Source organism: Strigops habroptila, chromosome 12 (genome assembly GCF_004027225.2).
Source record: "Strigops habroptila isolate Jane chromosome 12, bStrHab1.2.pri, whole genome shotgun sequence".
In the NCBI taxonomy this organism is placed as follows: Eukaryota; Metazoa; Chordata; class Aves; order Psittaciformes; family Psittacidae; genus Strigops; species Strigops habroptila.
Window position 1 is genome coordinate 25,647,015 of NC_044288.2, and position 23,771 is coordinate 25,670,785.

At 38.7% G+C, this 23,771-nt stretch overlaps 1 protein-coding gene across 16 annotated transcripts in view; it reads right to left on the reverse strand.

Moving 5' to 3' along the window:
• Nucleotides 1-23,771, reverse strand: part of TENM2 (teneurin transmembrane protein 2) — a 689,309-nt gene that overhangs the window by 463,992 nt on the left and 201,546 nt on the right. For all 16 annotated transcript variants that reach the window (XM_030503751.1, XM_030503752.1, XM_030503763.1 and 13 more), the window contains exon 4: nt 20,940-21,215. In XM_030503751.1, coding sequence (XP_030359611.1) covers nt 20,940-21,215 — 276 coding nt within the window. The remainder of the gene's footprint in view (nt 1-20,939; nt 21,216-23,771) is intronic.

The following is a 23,771-nucleotide window of genomic DNA, read 5'->3' on the forward strand; positions in this document are numbered from 1 at the left end:
GTGCTTTAAAATCTGCAATGTAGTTTTTCTAAAATGTTCTTCTTGCCTACCATGGGAAAAGGTTTTCCAGCAGCCATTAGCTACAGCCATTTTCACATCTCATTTTAACAAGCTATAAAAGCAGAACAACATGCCAATTACATGAAATAAATAAAATGAGTGGGTACAAGATGGCTAAGAAAACCTCTTGCACTGCATATATTTGTTAGAGAGTGTATTAGGGTTTCACTAATGCATTCATAATCCTGCAGAACAGTCTGGCACATCTGCATCTTCAGTACAACAGAACGGCAAAGATGATACAATCCTCAGAGACTTTCTATTTGAAATAATTTTAGATCTGTTTTATGTATACCAAGGAAGCTGCCAGTCAATCTGATCTTCAAACATGCTGAACTCCACAGAGGCAACTCTGGTAAACTGCAGACTGTTCACCTAAATGCATTTATTTTAGCAACATGAAAACTAGTTGCTGTATTTGGCTAATAATACATTGCACATTTGGAACTTTGTTAAATACCTTAATTGTGTAGCAGAGAATAAGGCAGTTAATTTACACAAAAGGACACAGAGGTGAATTTTATGTCTACATCTCAGAACAAAATAAGTAAATTCACTGAGCATATGGCTTATTAAATTTAATAGTTCCTTTCCAAGATGATTCTGATTGCCATGTTTTGAAAGATAGGATTTAAAAAAAATTCTTTTGGATATTTGCCGTTAAACAGATACGCCATCTGTCTCCCCAAAAGAAAAGAAACTCAAGACTTTGATTACTATTTCCCTAACCAAGATTTAGGGTAATCTATTTCTAGTACACTGATTAACTAGATCTGACATCACATCTTGGACCTGTTTATTATTCTTTCTCAAAGAACTACCCACATACATGCACAAATGTACTACAAGAGAACCATAAGGAAGCACCATCACCTCTTGCATCACGTTCAAGCACTGTTGGTGACACCATGTTATTCAAATAGGCATCTTGTATTTTCACTCAAGTTTTAAGGAGACAGATGTCCAAAGTGTAGCGGTCCAAGCTGGACTTGGAATTTTTGTCATAAAATGCTCACATTAAAAAAGAAAATAAAAAAGGAAACCACTCACAAATTTCATTGTAAAAATATACATAAGATGCTGGACTATGCAGATCACACAAATTCTATATGTCAAGGGAAAAAGTGTGAGCCTGACAGTATGCCAGATTCTTGCAATTTGCATATTTTATACTTCAAATCCTCAGAAGTCCAACTCATTTTTCCTGCCTAGTTATTTTCTAGGGAAATCTTTTTCACTAGTAGCCTTCGAGCCAACAAAAGCAGTACCTCACCTGTGTGAACCAAAATGATCCTTTCATTCCCACTGATCAATGTGTAGTTTATGCATCTACTTCTCAAATCACCAAGTATCTCTTTCAGATCCACTATGAAGTGGGAGAGAAGCCTAGGAACAGTGATCAATGGACTAATGGCCCCTAATCAGTCCTAGGGGCCAATAAGATAACGCGGCATCGCTACGATAGAAATACTGTACAGTCTGGTCCTGGCTCAGAGGGTGAATATCACTGTTCATTTAAATCACATGAAGCTTCAGCTGGGACCCCAGGGCATATTATGTTCAGCACTTTACAACAGAGCTGAACAAAAATAAATCCTATATATAGTCAAAGGCATGGCAGAAAACCACAAATGGCAGACACCCCCCCGTCCCCCCAAATAAATAAAAAACGGGTTTCATCGCCCAAGTCCAATGTATACTATGGAACTGATTTATTTTTATAACACTTTTCTGCTGTTTTAATACCTGTATTAACCAAAGTATTAATCAAAGCAGATTCTGACCCAGAGCTTGTCTCCTAACTGATGGCCCTTAAGCAGTGTAAGGGCAAAGGGGCACTGCCCTCCGTGCCCTTGGGTATCATCACATGGCAGGACACTGCAAGGCAGCCACAGGCAGAAGCAACAGCTCCTTCCCTGTGCCCTATGGACAGAGACTGGTTATATGAAGGCTACAATAATGTAAATACCTGGCCCCCCCGCCCCCTCCTGTTTTAAAAATTGCATTTTAAGCTATTATTCTTTTAATTTTCTTTTGTCCTGGGACAACACGGTTGAAGCAGAGGGTGCTGCACCCCTAACGCAGGATCCTGCCTTCTGCCTAGGCAGAAGGGCTCTGGATAAAACCTGTACAACCAGCAACAGTGTATGAATGTTTTTTAATATTGCAACACTGAAAGAAGCACAACCAGCAACAGCACAGAAGCATTTTGTAACACTGTTAAATTAGATACATAAATAATATATAACCACACAGGGGCAAAAGAAGAGCTGGGATATAGTTGGACAAGTGGGGCACAGGGAAACATAAGTAAGAAGTAAAATCTGCAAGGTAAGAACAAGGGCTGTAGAACAAGTCGGAAAGATGTCCAGAGGAACATGGTCCTAAAAATAAGATGTGCTATGCTAGGAGCAAATGAGATCCTTGCTTTTGGGGGAGGAGGACAAGAAGCATAAAAGCCTTGAGGAAGAGTGAGGAACAATGGGGAAGATGCAGCTGCTCACTTTGATCCCAGCTCCTCACTCCCATGACCTCTACAGCCAGCAGCCAGCCCTTGGCATCGCAAAATGCCGTGGAGCTCAGCCCCCAGCTCAGCCCTGGTGTTGGACCTCCCCAGATGGCTCAGCATGAGGCTGGTAAGCACCAGCTCTGCAAGTACCCACTGAATCATCATCAAGAACTGAGTGTTTATTGTTAACGAATATTGACCTAGTAGAGTCTGTTTGGAGCTTTCAAATGGCCCGCTGTTTCAAACACTCATCTAACCAGTACATAAACCTACTGCTGCTGACATCCAGCTTGGGCACAGATGGCTGTTCACATCAGGAGTTCAGCCTTCACAGGTGGGAAGCAATGATGGTCACCACAGGCTAACAGGAGGCAGCTCAGCTCAAACCAGTACGGACTGTGCAGGGTCCTCTCTTCTAACGCAGAACAAGAAAAGAGACAAAGTGCAGCACAGCGTTGGGAGAGCATCAGCTGAAGGGCTGTGCAATACCATCACCTCATCAAAGGGCATCCTTAATCGGGACATGAAAAGCAAGAATGCTTAGAGGCTTACTGGACATTGCTTTAGGTTTGAATCAAGCACATGGTGTGAAGGCAGATCACTTACTGCCTGTTATGGTCCATGTGAGACTATGCCTGGGTGACAGATAACAATCCTTACATAACATAATCAGCATGAGACAATTTTTCTTCCAAATATTTGATTTACAGTATGAACCAGCACTCAAGCACATGTTCAACCTGCACAGTGATCCTGCTACTGCTAAACAAAGGCTGCTTGGCAAGGGCTTTACATTTACTCTTTAATAATAGCAGCCAAAATGAATTTACCGAACGGGATGGAGGTTTCATCGACATTCTTGTACAAAATGTTCAGAATTCATTTACTGAACTTTAAGTTTCAATAGCATAAGAAGTCTGTAACAAATGTTACCTCTGTCATTTTAATTCCGCAGACTTCTAAAACTCTTTAGAAGATTTTAGAGCTGAGTATTTTGAAACCATTGGTATACAGAACTAATTTCACCAGGTTTACAACCATTTCCTGGACCAATTAATCCTTTTTTGTGCACAAATAATTGGAGCATGGACTACACGTTAGTACACTCAGCACTTGCTAGAACTGGGCATGTTTATTCTGGGTTCCATATCTATGATCATCACATTTTTATTACATTGCTATAAATTCACAATTTGTATGAATGCAACCCAGAACTTTCCTTCATTATTATTGACAAATCATTATAATGAAGTTACCCTCTGATTATTTTTCAAAATCCTTCTTAAACTATTATTTAACTAAAACTCAGATGGACTTTCAGACCTGAGCTTTGTTTCTAATTCTTGCAAAATTCCTTTGAATTTTGAGATTTACTAAGCTTGACTACAACATATTGCACTTACATAAATATCGTAATGGCTTACAGAGTTATGAAATTTACCTTGCCTAATAAATAATTAAAATAGATCTTGGAAAGTTAGATAAAGTGCAATGAAGACTATAATTTAATGACAGTATATCTTTCTTTTTGGGGGATGGGCGGGTAAGGCTTATCTATGAACCTCATTTGGAAGGTTCCAACACAAACCCTCCCTTCCTGCTGCTAGCTTTTGTCTCAGCTAATCTGCTAGAACAGGTTTCACTAAATTTGTTGTAAAAATTAACTAACCAAATAATAAACCCATTCATAAATGCATCTTAAGCATGAATGAGTCATATACATGCTCACATAAGAAATGTGAAACATAAATTATCATAGCATTAGGTGTTTTGGTCCAGCCTTTGGATATATACGTCTCATTGCTATGGAAGTCTGTTGGGCTTTTATTAAATAGCAGATTTTTTTTTATAATTACAAAGTCTGCTGGTTAAAATTCCTGTCAGAAATATGCAACTTATGCCCCTATTGATATATGTTAATGGATTACTTTTGGTTATATTAATAACTTTTTTTTTCCTTCTTCTTTAAAGAAATCAGAAGAAGATATGATGTTAATTACCCTGCCTGCTATACAGCTCATACTGCATAGGAAGACTTGAGTGAAACCAAAGGCTAATGCTGGGCTTCCGAGCAGTCATTGCATTACTCCTGATCCTTTTATGTCAGAGCATTTTAGCATCTCCATAAATATATTAAAATATCTCATAAAATAGGGTCCTTGTGATCATGAGCACCTCCTGTACGAAGACAGGCTGAGAAAGTTGGGGCTGTTCAGCCTGGAGAAGAGAACCTGCATGGAGACCTCAGAGCAGCTTCCAATATCTGAAGGAGGCCTACAAGTATGCCAGAGAGGGATTCTTCATTAGGGACTGTAGTGGTAGGACAAGGAGTAACAGGTTCAAACTTAAACAAGGGAAGTTCAGGTTAGATATAAGGAAGAAGTTCTTTACTGTGATGGTGAGGCACTGGAATGGGTTGCCCAGAGAAGTGGTAAATGCTCCATCCGTGGGAGTGTTCAAGGCCAGGCTGGACAGAGCCTTAGGCTACGTGGTATAGTGTGACGTATCCTTGCCCATGGGCAGGGGGTTGGAACTGGATGATCTTGAGGTCCTTTCCAGCTCTAACTATTCTATGATTCAATATCAATAGTTTTTCTCATCACACTCACCCTGACACAGGACAAGTTCCACTAAGTGCAAATGCTACAGTACTTATCTGTTGGTTATAACAAACTTCTGAAAGTATGCCTTCAGGTCTGTGTCTACACCAATTTCAAAGTCACTGCCTACTTCTCTCTCCTTGCGCAAGTTTGTACATCTTTATAATACCTCCTGATTAATTTATCACATAGTAAAGATTTTAAAAAATCATTATCTTTTTGATCTAAAAATCCTTATATTTCATCTTTAATATGTTCTTTTGAGAGAATCTTTCTGGAGAAGTTGCCACGTATGTTCTACTCCTCTGAGACATAACAGCAGAGCTCAAGTAAGACTTGGAGCTTCAAATCACGCTTAAAATTATTTGAAAAGTTTTTGTTTGTTAAACACATTTCTTTCATGCCAAGGAAAATGAAACTACTATTGCAGTACCTATGGCACAAGAAGACTAACAGAAAGGAAATACATAAAACCAATATTTGAAAGAGTATAAAAATTTATCACCACAGATGTGATTTGAAGAATTTCTAACATGCAGTTATTTAGTGAACTAGACTCAAATAAGGAAGGACAAAAGTAGAGAAAAGAAAAATATTGATTTCTTCAGATTGTTTTTCTAAGACGATCATTATTTCTGTAAGATGATCTGTTCCTCCATTTTTTTAAGCCATGCAAAGAATTCATCATACATAAGAAAAAGAATAACCATCACTTTGCACAGTCATACTATAATATTCTGCTTTATAAAGAGTGCTTTTAGGCCATCACATATCAAACAGAACTAGAAGATTATCTGGAACCACATTAAAGTCTTAAGCTCAAGGCACTATGTTATATTAGAAAAAAAAAAATGCAGAAAGGGAGAATAAATGGTCTTTCAGGCAAAGAATAGCAAGCACCATAATATTTTTAGCAAGATGGGAATGATGGAAAAAAATACAGTGAAAAATACCAGTAAAAAAATAAAATATCTAAAAAAAAAAAAAAGGTTAAAATGAATTGTCAGGGGATTGACCAAAGCCATAGAAAGCTAACAGCTACCTGGTCTACCTCCCTTTACACTTTACCTCCCTTTACACTTCACCATGTACAATTATTTCTCTTAATGATGCTGACTATCAGGTCCTCAGAGTTACGTTCAGATCCGCCTCCCACAACCCCAGCCTTCAAGTTAAAATGCTGCAGTGCTGATTGCTCTCAAAATGTTTTCTCAGGATCTTTAGCAAAACAGCTGGACTGAGGATAAGATAGAAAACACTGATTGTTAATGTCAGCCTGCTGTGCCTATAGGTCAGTCTTCTAACATTTATCATAGGTCTCTTATTTATCTTTTTCTCTTAAAACAAACAAAAAAAAAGTGCCACACAAAATATCTTAGTTGTAATGACACCAAGCTGCCTTCATCTGTCCTGATATTCATGGAAGTAAAATGTAAGGAATTAATTCAAACCACCCAAAAATCTGAAAACACAGGAGAAATTCTGCTTTTAAATTAATAGAAATGTTCATTTGAAAAGATCAGCTAGCATTCTGTCACCTAAAAGAGATGACAGAGTGCTCCATTATATACAGAATGTCCTTACCTCTGGGTAAGGGCATTAAGTCCACAAATAGAGAGTTCACAGGGAAGAGGACAACGAGTCCTGATTGAGACAGACAGAGGACAGGCTTGGAGTGTGATCCAGTCCCAAAACTTAGAATTAAACTCAGTATGCGTAACCATGTTGTGGGACTCAATATGGGTCCCACATCAGGGACTGTAGTGATAGGACAAGGGGCAAAGGGTTCAAACAGAGGAGATTTAGGTTAGATATAAGGAAGAAATTCTTCCCTATGAGGGCACTGAGGCACTCGCACAGGGTGGCCAGAGAAGCTGTGGCTGCCTCATCCCTGTCAGTGCTCAAGGCCAGGTTGGACACAGGGGCTTGGAGCAACCTGCTCTAGTGGAAGGTGTCCCTGCTCGTGGCAGGGGGTTGGAACTGGATGAGCTTTAAGGTCCCTTCCAACCCAAACCATTCTACGATTTTATAATTCTATCTTCAGGTACTGTTAGGGAAGTCAAATTATAAGTCAAGAAATAAAGTATCTCAAAGAATAAAAACTGGCTAAGTATCACAATAAAAGTCATCTTGAAGTACACAGTAATTATCCACAAATCAAAGCTGGCAAATTGATCTAGAATTAATGTAGACTCAAGGAGTCTTTGAGCAGCTTCCCAGAGATATATTGACATGACTGGGCAGATAAGGTTTATTATTTCACTATTTAATACTGAAAATATAAAGAACTCTTCAAAGTAAAGAAAAAAATGATTTACACACACAATTCACTATAGAAATAACTATGAAAAGCATAAAATGAGAAATAAAATAAAACTTTCAATATTTGTATTTCCTTCACAAACATAACACAAATATAAGTACTCAATTCCTACCAATCTTGTGGCATTCACTAACACATTAACCCTTCCGGGCCAACAGCTTCGAAGGTTTGATATGGCAAGAGAGGTTATTAAAGTGCACATCAGCATTTACATATAGATGTAAACCATCAAAACTCTGTATTGCTGTAGCATGCTTTTGAACAGCATACACACATGGTTAGTAAAACCATTTCTGATGGCAGTTTACTGCTTCCTTGCAGAGGTGTGTTGTTTCACTGGCTGTCATAAACCAAAGCATCTGATGAGCCTTCTGCAGCCTCCTTGGGCTCTTTGTTCCTTCACACCTCATGTCCCACAGCTTGTTCTCACCCACTCATCTCTGCACTACAGGTCAAAGTCTTGGCCTTTCCCTCATCTTTCTCATCCCACCCCTTCTCTCTGCATTGTACAAAACTGTTCAGAAACAACTTTTCAGCACAAGTGTTAGTGATGTTGTGTTTTACTTAGCAAAAAGAAGTTTAAAAATGAAAAAAAACCCAGAGAGCTACAAAAGACAAAGTTGGCTCTGTTAAGCAATTATATCCATTCCTTTGTTTTGTCCTTACTCACGCCGTGTAATATAGCTTAAAGCTCTAGCATTATGCAAGAGATACATAAATAGCACACGACTCCTAAAAATAATTCTCCTTCTTTGAAAGAGAACTGGAAAGAAGAGTAACTTCACTGCAATTCATCTTATTTCAAGTTTACTAAATAGAAGTGTTCTATGGAAAACTGATAAACACTTTTCTTATCTCATACCACTCATTTTTTGAAAAATAAAAACATTTTCTCCCCCAGGAATCACGATTACTCATTCTTACATCTCAGCATCTGAGGAAACAGAAGCTATATTTTCACTCTTGAACGCTAATTTGATGTTGAGAAAAGTCCCTTAACCATTTGTGTGAAAAAATCCAACTGCTACCTTTCAATATTTTTGAATGACAGTCATGGCTCTAAGCAAACAAATGATGCTCACATATTGTGCCTTGCCTACAGGCATGTTGTTATAATTGAATGATATTATGCCTTCTTACAAGATGGTATCTCAGTTTCAATAGGGCAAACATGGCAGGGAAGTATCAGTTTCCATAGGCGTCTTGAACTTCCTGGCAAATGCAATTTCATCAGCTGAAGAGTCTTCCTCTCTATCAGCACTGCGCTTCTGGAAAGCCTTAGAATGACTTGAACAGTCAGAAACTTCCAAGATATTTATAACAACTTCAAAAATCACAAAAGGCATCCTTTCCACTGAATTGTTCCTCAGCTGTAAAACCTGTCCCAGAGAGAGGTTATCTGTAGGCCCTCAATAATGCTAGCATCGTTCTTAATAATTGAAAAGTAAAAAACCTACCAAAACTTCCACTTCCATCTCAGGCTATAGGAAAAGAAGTTTGATAAGTTCTTATTTCTATTTCGTTTACCTGGATAGCTGCATTGTGTATTTTGGAGGACAGAGAAAATACCAAAGGACGGAAGGGATAAATATGAGTTCATACTGCATCTAAATACAGCCTGATATATTCTGTGAATGAGCTGTACCTGTGATATATTCCGTGAATCAACTAAGTTTCTTAGAGTCCAGCTTGTGTAAATCTCTGCCCCAGACCCTACCACATGACCACAGATGGATAACCACCATGCAACATGCAACCACAGACTTAGGCAGAAAGAGGTCCCTTAGGAAAGGGACCTTGAGGAGCTAGCACAGGGTATGTCAGCAGCTTATGGTGTAGTAACTATACCTCTTCCCGTGACTTCATTCACAAATAAAACTGCTTCTTCTGACATCAGCAGATAGCACTCAGCATCTAGACACTTGAGGTGATTTTCTGGGTAAGGAATGAGCGATGTAGAGTTCATATACAACTATAGTGTAAGTGGGAGTAGTTAAATGTATTTACATAACAAACTCAAGTGGATACCCAGGAAGCAGCCCTTTTCTAGTACTTGGTTTTTCCAACTACTGCTTGATTTCCTGAAAACAGCAGCACCTGAAGAATTGGACCTACACACAGCTCTGCTGCCAGTCGTGCAAATCATTCTCTATAAGGGCATTTTTTCTCGCCATTGCTTTACAAGTAAGGGAAGAAGTACTGTAAGAAGTGCTGTTTAGAAGCAGTACCTCTTCCAAAATTCAGTGGTTCTTAGCAAAAGAATGTGGAAGATCACAGCAATGGCACCCTCTGGTGACAAACAGTAACACATTATAATGAGATAAATTATTCAGCCTGGAAAAAACACTAAAAGCTACTGCTTCATGTAAACCTATTACATGGAAAGCGTTCCTCCAGCAAGTTGCAAAATGTAGGTGGTTGTTTTTAAGAACAATGATAACTAGCCTTCAATAGCAGGCAACTGTACTGAAAAGACAAGTTCTTCAAAATACTTCCTCAGCATCATCGTAAGTCCCTTTTATGGGTTCTAGTCTAATCTGATGTTCTTTAACCATCAGATAGACAAACTACAAATTGAAAAAATGGTCCTCTTTTAATCATAGCTAATATTTCATGTTCACATGAAGTTACAGATTTCAGCATGGTTTCTGTAGTGCTACCAACAGCTTTGAGATGTTGAAGAACATTGACAAGAGATCTGTAAGCTGAAGGCTTAACAGGCAAGTGTTCTGGAATGGGACAAAGAGCTGCTCATAAGAAATCTTTCACTCGGTTTGAGAGGCAGAACTTCTTTCTGAAGCATTGCCAATCATCCCCATAGCTTCGTAAAGCAAAAACAGTCAGCAATTTCAAATGCTACAGAAATGCCAAACTAATATATAAAAGTATTTCCCTTATCAATGTCAAGGAACGAGACTGTCATAGAATGTGTAAAAGTTTAAATTAAGCAGGAAGATTGTCTTTAATCCATGTGAAATATAATGAAATTAAAAGTAAAGAAAATAGTTGATTTCCAGATTGGTGCTGTAGTACCAGAGAGAAGTCCAATTCTGCCAGGAGCTTCTGTAAAAAGTTGAGTCATAAAAAAACTTTATGGGTAAAACCATAAAACTTGGGCTCATGAATTAGAATTCCTCTCTTCTGACCTAAGGAACAGAACTTATGGCACATCTTTATAATTTACTACTTAAGAACTATGAAAAGTTTTTTAATAAAAGGAAGAAAAGTAATAATAATCTCTCTTGAAACTCAGTAATTATGGGATTAGCTGGTTTTCAGCAAGTTCTGGTTATTCTAATGTTAGAACTTTGCCACTAAAAGAGCTAAGGTGTCATTTCTGATCCATTTTCTAACTGAAGATGAATTCTAGTCTCCCTGAATAGAATGTTACATTTCAACATGATGTTAACAATCAATTCAAATACATTGTCTTCAACAAGCTTCCAGACTACTTGAAAAGAACAGTGTGCAGAGTGTAAACACAAAGCACACATTGAATGAAATATTTAGAAACTGTAATAATACTTAAACAGCCATCTACATGTGTGATTTTACATGTATGGCAAATAGGCATTTGCTGTACTATCAAACAGGGTTGGTTGGCCAGACTCAGGCCAAGCTTCATAAATGAAGGGTCGACCAGAAAAACCAGTATGTACCTTGACCTAATTATGCACTAATCAGTGAAATATGCAAGTCCTTTCAATCAGGAAATTATTAATAGTGGGATATGCTGCATGAGCAAAGGTGCCAGTACCTGGCTTGACAAATTCAGAGGAGGCTTTTGGTAAAAGTTCATGGTCCTTTGAAAGGGAAGATAGAATATAAATTCAGTGCATGGTTTCCTGTGATGTGTGCTTCAGTTTGCAAGGGAAATGCAAAATACATGTGGTTTTTGTTTCACCACATTATGCTTTGTTATACACCACATCCAGGCAAACCTTCCTGTGAAGGTTTTATCACTCATCAGCCACTCACAATGCATTTATTACCAAGCTGGATTAACTTTATCAGATACACATGTCTGTTATAGAAAAGTATAAAAAGGCATTATTCTAACTCAGTTATACTTTGAATAAAGGCACTGGCGCTTGCTTACCTAGGTGACCTGTATCATCTAAGTTTGCTTTACTAAAGCTAATTAATTGACAAACTGAATAATATGCTGTAATGGAGTTCTTGTTAAACATAGTTTCATAATTTCTCTCTAGCAGATGGAAGGGCTCATAATTAAAATATTAATTGAAAATCTCATGGTTATTTTGAGAGGTTTTTTAAAGCATTCCATGTTGTGACCTTGACACAATGATGCAGATATAGCTGCATGCAAAAGCTCTTTCCCTTTGAATTCAAGAAAACGGAAGATCCCAGCTAGTCTCAGCAGTTTATGAAACCAGCTGCTGCTGTATTTTTTCAGGTAGTCTTAATTCCCCATCTTTTATTTCTGTTTTCCTTGGTTTCCTGGCTAGACACTGGATTTCATTTCCCAGGTCTCAATTCCTGGTTGCCTTGGTTCATGCGATTATATAGGGGACATTCACATAATCCCCAAAAGTCACTATGAAGGTAGAGACTGCAAAACAGGGCACAGCTTCAGCAAGGTCCCCACATGGTACATGGAGAAGCAGCATGATGGTCAAGGACCAGCAGCCAGAGTGTGGCATGGACTGGGGCAGAGGTACTGAAATCACTGACACCTCAGAGAAATGACCATTTACAAATTTTACAGACACTGAAGCCCTGACTCAAATGAATGGCCAAGATTACAGACAACCATGGTATCAGACCTCCCCACACCATGCTTTTTTGGGGTTTTGGGTTTTTGTGGGTTTTTTTGTTTGTTTGTTTGTTTGAATACTCCATTCATTTCTTCTATAATCATAAGGGCTAGAAATACATACATTTCTGGGAGAATAAAACCTAAGATCCTGGTGTACATCTCTCTGGGCAACACTGAACTGAATGGAAAACCTAATGGCTGCTAAATTGCTGAATGCTAGCTACAAGCAACAGAATATCAAGATGGCATGGGGTTTCACCCTTTTAGGCCACCTAAGCAAGAGCTGTCACTCTTGCCATACCTGCATCCTTGCTCTCCAGAATATGACCAAACACTGTGTTCCAGGGATTATTTATTTAGCTCTTTCAATATAGCTCTATGTTTAACACTTCTCCCATATCATCCTGCCAGCTACAGTGTTATCGGGTTATATTAAAATGGTAACAAATGTTTAAAGTTTTATATACTATTATTTCATATTCTTGTCTTTCATAAGGCTTTAAAATTTACCAGTACTACATATGCATTTTTTGTCCTTAACCCCATCATCTAGCCTCCCCCTGCACTGAATACATAAGCCATTTACCTAGACAAAATTGTAGATGTGTAGTTAAGTCTTTAAAAGTCATTCCTGCTAGTCAATTCCCTCATTAGGAAACCACTTTCTATCAGAAGTGCCCTCAGGTTTGAGAGCACATCAAAATTGGATCCACTTAAGCAACCAAGCTTTGATACTGCGCTTAATGACTTTCTAAATTTGTCATTTACAAAGTACTTTACAAGCCTTCCTAAAGAAGAGATGAAGTATGCCCATGCATGAGCTAACCTCCCTAGCACTCCTCCTTAAGAAATCTAGTTGAGGTATGACGTATGCGATTTCATTTTCTGAGTATATGACATTCCATTTAAATCTCATCATTTCCTTAGGACCATCTGGGCACTTTCTCAGCTATGGACAGATCATACAACTGTGGCAGATTTTCCTTTCTTCTTCATATCTCTCCCTCCTGTTGTTCCCTAGCTACCTGTGTCAACCTGGGAGTGAAATGGGCACACATTTCCCAGACAGTACTAACAGCTGAAATTAGTGATCTACCATGCAATGCACAGTTAAGTCTACAACTTCCCTGCTTCTTCTTGTACACAAAACCTAGATATACTATCTCAAAATGTAAGGGCATATCACTTTTCCCCCCCAATTAAAGACTACATAGATCTACTGAAACTGAATCACCACTGTTTAAAGACCCCATTTTAACAAGGAAAGTATTTCCCATAGGCAAAAGTGAATATTTCTTAGCAGGAATAGTTAGGAAGCAAGCTTAATCTCCCACTTTTTTAACCCAGACAGAATTCTGTCACTGGGAACATTAAAATATTCTACTTTCAAACTGGTTTTACCACTCAGAGACATTAGCATGCATACAACAAAACCAAATTCTTCGCAAGAGTAGCATCACAGTTTCACCATAACCTTTTCTGCAAATTATGAAGTGTGAAATAGAAAGCTGAATAAAAATTAGAGTAATAAAATATTGAGAACAACATGTCAAAATTAGAACAGTAAAAATAAGAAAATAAACTCACTGTCATCTGGTGACTCCCTGTAAACTTCCTGATGCAATAACATCTTTTCTATTGTCTGCCTAAGTCTGTTATTCAACAACATCCCTGGAAAAGCCCAGGTTATACTGCTCATAAAATGGAAGCAACAATAAAATACTCGGTCAGTTTGAATTATGGGGTAACTTTTATTCATTTTGTGGGGTTTTGGGTTTTTGTGGGATTTTTTAAGATTTACTTACATATGCATTTGAGAAATTGCTATATGAAATCACCATTGAAAACTTCATAGCAGGGAAACAAATAAAGAAAAATATGATTTCCCTATTTTCTCATAAGATTCAATCAGAAGTACAACAGGTAAATATTGTTTCTCATATTATACCTTACAGTTTTATCAACTTCATTTTACTTTATTCGTGGTACTCTTTTTTTCCCCCATAATAAGTGATATGCATAAATGCCATTGTCTGGTATTCAGACTTTTAATTATTACCATAAAAAACACCACTAAAGTAATGCAGAAAAAATAATAGAACCCATTGTCATCAATATGTCTAGATAGCAAATACTGAGGGATACTGAACCTGAAAGACCTGTGAAGCATCCTACAACACCTTTCCATGTGACCTGAACCCTCACATCTGATGCTGGAGACCAGCTGGCTCCAGGGGACTATGAAATATCTTTTCTAGGAGGAAAAGGAGATGAAGTGAGGAAAGTGCATGCCGCTACTGGATTCAGTGTCAGGACTCACAGGTTCATTCCAATAATGCATCACTTTTCTACACCTCACAAAGTACAGCTGGGCTATCAACACAGAAATGCTTCCACACTTGCAAAATTATTTGCTTTTCATAGGCATTATCTGCAAAAAGCTGCCGAACCCACAGCATTTTACTGTGGATTTCTGTAAAACATACATACACACTGGTTACCACAGGACAACCTTGAACTATTTTCCTTGTTTTGCTGAAGTTTGAGATTGCCTTATTCCTTCCCATTCATTCTTGTCTTGCTGTTCAATTCAGATTTGCTGCTAGTAAGATAAAAGCATTCCTTGGTCAATACTTTTGGTCTGACATTATTCTAATAACATGGTTTCAGTCCTAGAATCTCTCCTCCTCACCTCAAACATGCTTTTTCTCTTTTCTGACACACAAATATAAAACTGTTGGCTCCTCTATCACTTGCAAAATGTAAAATATGTCGGCATGACCCGATCTCGAGGGACGTGTGTTGACTACCACAGGCTTGGATCAGGGATGTTGCTGAGAGGCTGCCTGGTCTAGTCAGTCCTACTGACTATTACCCACTTCTTGTGGTCCATGTAGGTGCCAGTGATATTGACAGCAGCAGTCTGGAAAGCATGAAGAAGGACTACAGAGCCCTGGGAGAGGTGGTTAGGAGCTCTGGAGTGCCATGTCAACGGTTTGGTTACTTAAGACCATGGGACTCGATTTGGGAGGCCAGGTCTACTGGAGGCTGATGGGGCTGGTCTGACAAAAAAGGGGAAGAGCTGCTTTGGTCAGAGACTTGCCAGGCTGGTCAAGGCAGCTTTAAACTAGGTTTGTTGGGGAAGGAGGGTACCAATCCATCCCAACACTCCTAGCCAGGTGCCAGCGCCTGTAATGGATGCTCGGAGCGACGCAGAGCTACTCCGGCCACTCCAGCCAATGAGTCAGCTTCATTCGGAGCTTGGCTCAGATGCCTCTATACAAACGCCCACAGTGAGGGGAATAGACAAGGAATTAGAGATGTGTACACGTCTATGGGGATATGATATCATTGGTATCACGGAAACATGGTGGGATGGCTCTTATGACTCGAGTGTTGGAATGGAAGGTTATAGGCTCTTTAGGAAAGGCAGGCTGGGCAGACAGGGAAGGGGTGTAGCTATTTATGTCAATGATAGGCTGGAGAGTCTGGAACTCTGTCTGGGGATGGGTGCTGAGTCAACAGAGAGCTTGAGGGTCAGGGTCAAAGGAAGGAGAACTGTGATGAGGGACATTACTGTGGGGGTCTGCTACAGGCCCCTCGATCAGGAGGACTCTGTGGATGAAGCACTCTACAGGTAGATAGGAGCAGCCTCACGCTCGCAGGCCCTTGTCCTCATGGGAGATTTCAATCTCCCCAATACCTGTTGAAGGGACGGTACGGCCTGGCACAAGCAATCCAGGAGGTTCCTCGACTGTGTGGAAGACAACTTCCTCTTGCAAGTAATAGAGGCGCCGACAAGGAGAGGCGCCATGCTTGACCTCGTGCTCACCAAAAGGGAGGGGCTGGTTGGGCATGTGATACTCCAGGGCAGCCTTAGCTGTAGCAATCATGAGATGGTCAAGTTCGAGATCCTCAGGACAGTGAGAAGAGCATGCAGCAAGCTCACTGCCCTGGACTTCAAGAAAGCAGACTTGGGCCTCTTCAGGAACCACTCAGTAAGGTTCCATGGGATACAGTCCTAGAGGGCAGGGGGGCCCAAGACTGCTGGTTGATATTCAAGTATCTCTGCTCCAAGCTCAGGAATGTTATGTCCCAACAAGAAGGAAGTGCGGCAGGAGGGCCAGGAGACCTCCATGGATTGATAAGGAACTACTGAGGAAACTCTGAAGGAAAAAAGAAGCTTATACAAGGTGGAAGCAAGGACAGGCAGCCTGGGAAGAATAAAGGGACATTGTCTGGGAAGCTAGGGATCAGGCCAGGAAAGCTAACACCCAGTTAGAATTGAGTCTGGACAGGGATATCAAGGGTAAAAGGAAGGGCTTCTATAAGTATGTCACCAACAAAAGACAGACTAGGGATAATGAGGGTCCTCTCTGGGATGAAATGGGAGAACTGGCTACTCTGGATTTGGAGAAGGCTGAGATTCTCAATGACTTCATTGCCTCAGTCTTCACTGGCAAATGCTCTGACCATGCCACCCAAGTCTTGGAAGTCAGATGCAGGGACTGTGAGAATGAAGACTTTATGCCCACTGTAGGAGAGCATCAGGTTCACGATCATCTTAGGAACCTGAATGTGCACAAGTCAGGGACCTGATGAAATCCATCTGCAGGTCCTGAAGGAGCTGGTGAATGAAGTTGCTAAGCCACTGTCCATCATATTTGAAAAATCCTGGCAGTCAGGTGAAGTTCCTGATGACTGGAAGAAGGGTAATATAACCCCCATTTTCAAGAAGAGGAAAATGGAAGACCAAGGGAACTACAGACCAGTCAGTCCCAACTCTGTGCCTGGCAGAATGGTGGAGCAGATTCTCCTGGAAAGCATGCTGAGGCACATGAAAAACAACGAGGTGGTTGGTGACAGCCAACATGGCTTCACTAAGGGCAAATCCTGACTGATCAATTTGGTGGCCTTCTACGATAGGACTACAGAACTGATGGATAGGAGCAGAGCAGTTAACGTCATCTACCTGGACTTGTGCAAAGCATTTGAGACTGTTCCGCACGACGTCCTTGTCTCTAAACTGGAGAGACATGGATTTGATGGATAGATCACATGGTGGGCAAAGAATTGGCTGGGTGGCTGCACGCAGAGAGTCGTGGTCGACAGCTCAATATCCAAGTGGTCAGTCAATAACAGTGAATGAAGGAGAAAAGATTGCAGGTCTGCTGCAAAGGTATCCTATACTGTTCTGTTTTCATGGAATTTAAAATTGAAAGGTACTTTATTTCACAATGGGGTTTGTATTTGTGGGAATAACGTAATTATCAACTTAAAAAAAAAAAAAGAGAAGAAAAATAAGAAGAACTGCTCTCTTTTAAAAGAAGAGAAAAATAACCCTGGATGAGCGCTTGGTTGAAGGTCACTACCTAAACACAATCAGCACCTAAGCTCTACTCTGGAAATAGGAACACTGAAGGCTTAGGAAGGAACACATGACAAGTGATGACAAATGCTACTTTTGAAAAATTTTCCATGGTGTTTTGGAATAAACAGTTACAGGATTTAATAGCAGGAAAGAAAAAAAGCATTCAGGAACTCTTGTCTATCCCCTACACTGTGTACTTGTGGGCACCTGTAAGTAATTCCCTTTACAAAGCTGGCAGATGACATCAGAGAAGAGCTGTATTCCTAACTGACTTTTTACATTTGTATATATCTTTAAAAGATTCATTTACTTAAATCTCACAACTCAGTACATCATGTTGAATAACAATTTGATGACAGACTTGCTGTAACATATACACATTGCCATGTCTAAAGAAGAGACAGCCAGAACGAGACAGTAGTGAAAGCTGCAAGATGTGATAAGAATTTAGAGCCTAATCAGACTTGTGAAAATAAAAGTGTTGCTTTCAAACTGGATCACCAATAAGGTGTTTTGTTAGGAAGAATTTTCATATACCAAGGAAAACATTGAATTTAAATGAGTTTCCATTATTTCAGTTTATCTATAAGCATTTCAAACCTGATAATATTTGAAGGTTCACTGAATTCTAATTTATGATAAAATTAAATCATACTAAATCTAGAAGTGAGAAAATGGTCATGAGCTTTGAGAACAGATTTGAATGGGAACCAAATCACATTGTTAGAGCAATTTTTAGAAATTAAGCCTCCTCTGTGCTACTTAGAGATGCACTAAGAGTGACAAAATACATTTAGTATTACAAGAAAAGTGAGAGGTTTGGGTTTGGTTTTACTACAGTGATATAAATTGTGATGGGATCTCAATATTAAAAAAAAATAATCACCTTTTGGAATTGAACTACTGTTTTGTAACTGTATCAGGGAAAAAAACTTTAACAGTACTTTAAATAAATACAACAGTCTATGCATCATGAGTTCCCTCTAATATTGCTAGGCATAAATGGATAACATCTCATGCCAAGAAATGTCTTGGTTTATGTAGTATCCTGCAAACCTGAAACCATATCAGAGAGTGAATTTCTCTTGAAGTATAGATTCTTGTTACTTCTTCTTCAAGATGAATACCTGCCAGGTTATTGATCGGCTTCTGAAGGACACAGTGTTTATTATGTAGGAAACCACTGCTGGCACAAGCGTGAGAAATTAATGATGGTTTTGTAAGTGTCCACACTGTGGTGCTGAACCAGTGGGGCAACTGTCAATCTATATGATAATGCATCCCCAAACTTCATAAAATCAGTGATGTGAAGAAGCATTGATTTTTGAGCTAACCAGGATTTGTGAGAGAGTAAGACTAAAAAGTTTACTGAAGACCTCTGTGTATGTAATAGTTGCTTCTTAGTTGTGTGATGGTTTTTTTTAGCCAACCAAACATACAGAAACCCTTATCGCAAAATCCTTTCCAAGTACAAATGAATTCCACATATTGGTTTGTTTCTTGCATGCTGTTTGATTATGTCATTTTTTCTCTTATTAACAACATTGTTAGAAAAATTACCTATTCAAACTGGACTCACTGCACTGTATTTCCAATTACTTACCAATTCACTTATTACAAGGAGGAAAATGAAATGCAAGCAAGCAGACTCATTCTTTTATCAATCTCTGTGACAGTATGTATGAAAGTAGGTCCTGAGATTAAATTTTCTCAGACAAAAAGTGTGGCACCGTGCTTCCACTGAAATGGAGACAATCACCTTCAGAGAAGCAAATCCACATTACAGAATGAATCCCACTCATTCCATAATGCCAGAACTTCCTTAGTCAGGTTTTTTACTTCAAATTATGCGCAGTGGCCTTACCAAAACTACACTAAAGTCAATGGAATTTGTCATATCTTCTGTGAATGGTATTCTTATTAAAAAAAAAAAAATCAATTAATCACTGATTTTTTTTTAAATACTGGCTTCCTTGTATAAACCATTATTAGTAAATATACATTTCCTCTTTGGTTTTGATGAAGAAACATATCCTGCTATGCCTGGGGAGGGGAGATACTACTTAAGGATTCAATTTAAATCAAGAAAAAAAGGCTGCTGTTACCAAAAAAATCAATTGTATTTTTCTAAACTTTTTTCTATCAATGTAAAATCTGTACTTCAGTTTGGCCTTGCTTGCTTTGACAAGCAGTTGGCTTGTGTTTCTAGTGGCCAGCACACTGCTTTTGTTGAAACCAAGACAACTATCAGTAAGTACAGGCAGGAGCCTAAAACAAACATCTAAAAAAATCCTCTTCTGAGAGACACCCAACATGCAACAAATTAAATTTTATCACAAGTAATATGCGTAGAGAGAGCTGCTTTCATTAGCTGCTATCAGCTGCTTGAATAGTTCCTCTGAGGGTATAACATTAGGGAGATTCCTCTTCACCTTCTCAGAATGTCATGTACCAAACCCTTTAGTTCATATTTTAACTAAGCCAGGTTGGCATCTTCGACACCCTATAGGATGGAGGTGCAATTCCTGCAAATCTATTTTCACTATATTTCGTGTTTAGTTTAATTTAAAAATATGTGAGCACAGAAAATTCCCAGGTAAAAATTTTTAGCTGAGACATTTGAACACCATGGCTGTGGGTTACATACATTTGAAAAGACAGGTGGCTTCATGCAGTTCACTTGGAGAGTCACTCGATGTCTAGGTGTTCTGACACAAGCAATAGTTGCACTGTCTAAAGTCTCATTTCTATGAACTTAATAAACTATACGGAACAGAAGTGCTTTGCCTCAGTCTGATGCATAGGTTAGCTTTCTAAATGCCCCACAATACTTGCCTATAAGCACAGAGCAAGTTAATTTTACTTTTTTAAAAATTCAGCAGATGAAAAACCACACAAAATTAGCACCACTGTCACAGCTACTGGCATATTGTAGATTAATAATATCACTTCAAGCTGTGTATAAAAATCACATGCGAGAAACTATTTCTCTTAATAAATTTCTTTCTGCTTCTCATCGTTAAGTTTGACTTAGTGTACTCTGAGCACATATGTCTGTGAAAGATTATTGCATAGAAAGTAAACTGTAAGATAAACCACGATATATATCATATGATATACAGGTAACAGGGTTTCTTGATATCAATGCTAAAAAAAACCCAACATTAAAAAGCAGCTTTAGTCAAACTCAGAAAAAAAGGTGAACAATTGACCTTTAAAAGAATCCTCATGTATTTTTAAGTATTATCACATTCTCATACATGTGCACTAAGAATATATTGAAGAAAAAGGCCTACCGTTCTCCTCATCTGACTTATTTTCATTGTCGGAGTCGGTAAGTGTGAGAGCTGAGTTTTCACGACTTGACAGACCGGAACTTCGCCTGGATTTGATCCCTCTTCCCCACAGCCTGATGGCATGCTCCGGAGACATTCCTCCCTCCGTATCTGAGTCAGCATCAGAGCCTGTGCTCAAGGAATAGCCTTGATGGAGTATTCCTATGTCTGAGCAGTAGCCGCTTCGATGGGGAGAGGGTTCACAGATTCCTAGTTCTGCAAGGGTGAAGTTTGTTCCTAGAAGGGCAATAAAAAATACCAACTTAAATGAAATAATTTAAAAGCTAAGGGATTTATTTTAAGTTTGAAAATAAACCTTTTTAATTTCTCTTAACTATGCTGCATGCCAAGCCTTTGCAATGAATTACAGAGATCTCTGGTGCACATATCTAAAAGATAGTTAAAATGGATGAAATACATAAAGATAAGAAGGATATCTAAATTTTAGATTATTTTTTTGGCCTCAAATAATTAATCACTTAGGTATGCGATTAACATAAAGCTGGTGACAAGTGCTAATGACATGACCTGCTTTATGATGCATCTATATTTGTAGAACCAGTGCATGCGCTTTGGAGCATTTGATTACTTAAAAAGAATTTTTTCTAACAAAGCTAATTTTCCCATATATAAGTGTTCTATAGAGATAGGATTTTTAATTCTAATTTTCATATAGTTTCCTATTTCATAAACCATAAACACTTATTTGGGCACACAGAATTTACCAGTTTTGCACTTTTATGTTTGGTGAGATTGGTAGTTTTATACCTGCTCTCAAAATCAGATAGACCTTGTCATCCCTGTCATTGTTTTCTACCTTTTTTCCCCATATTCCAGAAGAAAGTGTGCATCGATACCAAAATCAGGAGGTCCTTTGGCTTAAAGGCAAAACTTTGAGGAACAATGTCAAACCATGTGACCCATAGCAGCTAATAACGACTCAGTGGAAAAAGTCTCATACATTTTTAAAGCACATGGAGGCCCCCTGGGTTCTCAGAAAGTACAGACTTGCAGGCTGATTTCGGCTTATGTATTTGCTTCCTACAGTAATGAACAGGATAGTAAAAAAAATACAGGGAAATATTTACTGGTCTCTAAGGCTTTTAAAGGTTTTGAAAAGCAAAGTGAATTTATCTTCATTACACTGGGCTAAAAATGAAGAACAAAACCAGGCTGAAGTTGCTAGCAGTATAACTGCCAATTATTTATTTTCTTAATTCACAGGGAAACTAGATTTGTGGTCTGTGTTTCTTAAACAGTAGTTTTATTTTGTACAAAAGCAGTTTATATTTTCTCCCCTTCTTATGTCTATATATTTATCAGAATGAAGGTATATAGAGGAAATTCATACACTAAATAAATAACACACTTAAGTGTCAATAATTAATAATGATGTTAACTGGTTGTTTTGTTTTGTGTATTTTTAAGTATTACAACTTCTTTCACAGATTAGCCAGGAAAGATTATATGGTATTAAGAGAGTGGCCAACAACATCAGGTACAGAAGTATCACAGACAGGATGCTTCTAAAGAAATGAAGCTTTTAGTGGCAATGTTTAAAAGAATATAAAAAGGCTCATATTCAAAAAAGTCAGCTCTTTTTCAACACCAAATTAACCCAAACTTTCCTACTTAGGGGAGTATCTTAATCTGCAATCTAATATTTATTCTAGTAATCAGAAACCTTGTGGTTTAGTCAAAAGCAATGAAAAAATGAGCTTCTCAAGTGCACCTCAGTCTAGAGATCTTTTGCCTTTTTTTAAGAAAAAAACCAAAAAAAAAGAGTAAAAAGCTCTAGCATGACAGATAAAGCAGTTACTTTTACAGAAAAGGTGAATTGTAATAATGTGCCATTTCAGAAGACATTTAATAAAAGCAGCTCAAATATAGTTTTGGTTTAGCCATATTGGCAAACTAACCTTAGATTCATAAAAAAAGGTCAAAATCAACCCAAAATATAAAAATTACATTAAAAAATTGAGTGAACTGAAGCCTAATAACCCCACACTTTCTGACCTACACAGGTAGAGTCCACGCTGACATTAGATACATGTTACAATTACCGAAGTTATAATGAAAGTGAAGTTTTTCAGGTTTCCTTCTTTGATGGTGGCATATATGTCTACAAATACACACAAATTATAAATATATTAATCATGAATGGTTTAGAAGCAACCTTAAGGATCACCCACTTCCAGCCCCTCTGCCAGAGGCAGGGACACCTTCCACTAGAGCAGGTTGCTCTAAGCCCCATTCAACCTGGCCTTGAACACTGCCAGGGATGGGGCAGCCACAGCTTCTCTGGGCACCCTGTGCCAGCGCCTCAGCACCCTCACAGGGAAGAGCTTCTGCGTAAGAGCTCATCTCAATCTCCCCTCTGGCAGGTTAAAGCCATTCCCCCTTGTCCTGTCCCTACGGGCACTTGTCCAAAGCCCCTCTCCAGGTTTCTTGCTGACCTCTTTAGGCACTGGAAGCTGCCTAAAGAGAAGGTCTTCCTCGAACCTTCTCTTCTCCAGATTGAACAAGCCCAACTGTCTCACCCTGTCTTCATAAAAAAGGTGCTCCAGCCCTCTATATTAGCTTAATTAAGCTGTTTTACATACACAGTAAAACATTTTAATGATATTCTGTGTATTTTAATAGCCAGTACAAGCCCAGATGAGTTCACTCTGATTAGCATCCTGTATTGACATTAAAACCTGACTATAACATCCGATGCAAAAGACAATCTTCAGAGAAAGTCTCACTTAATTTGTCTGAGGAAAATGGGAAAGGCACTGAAAATGGCAGGAA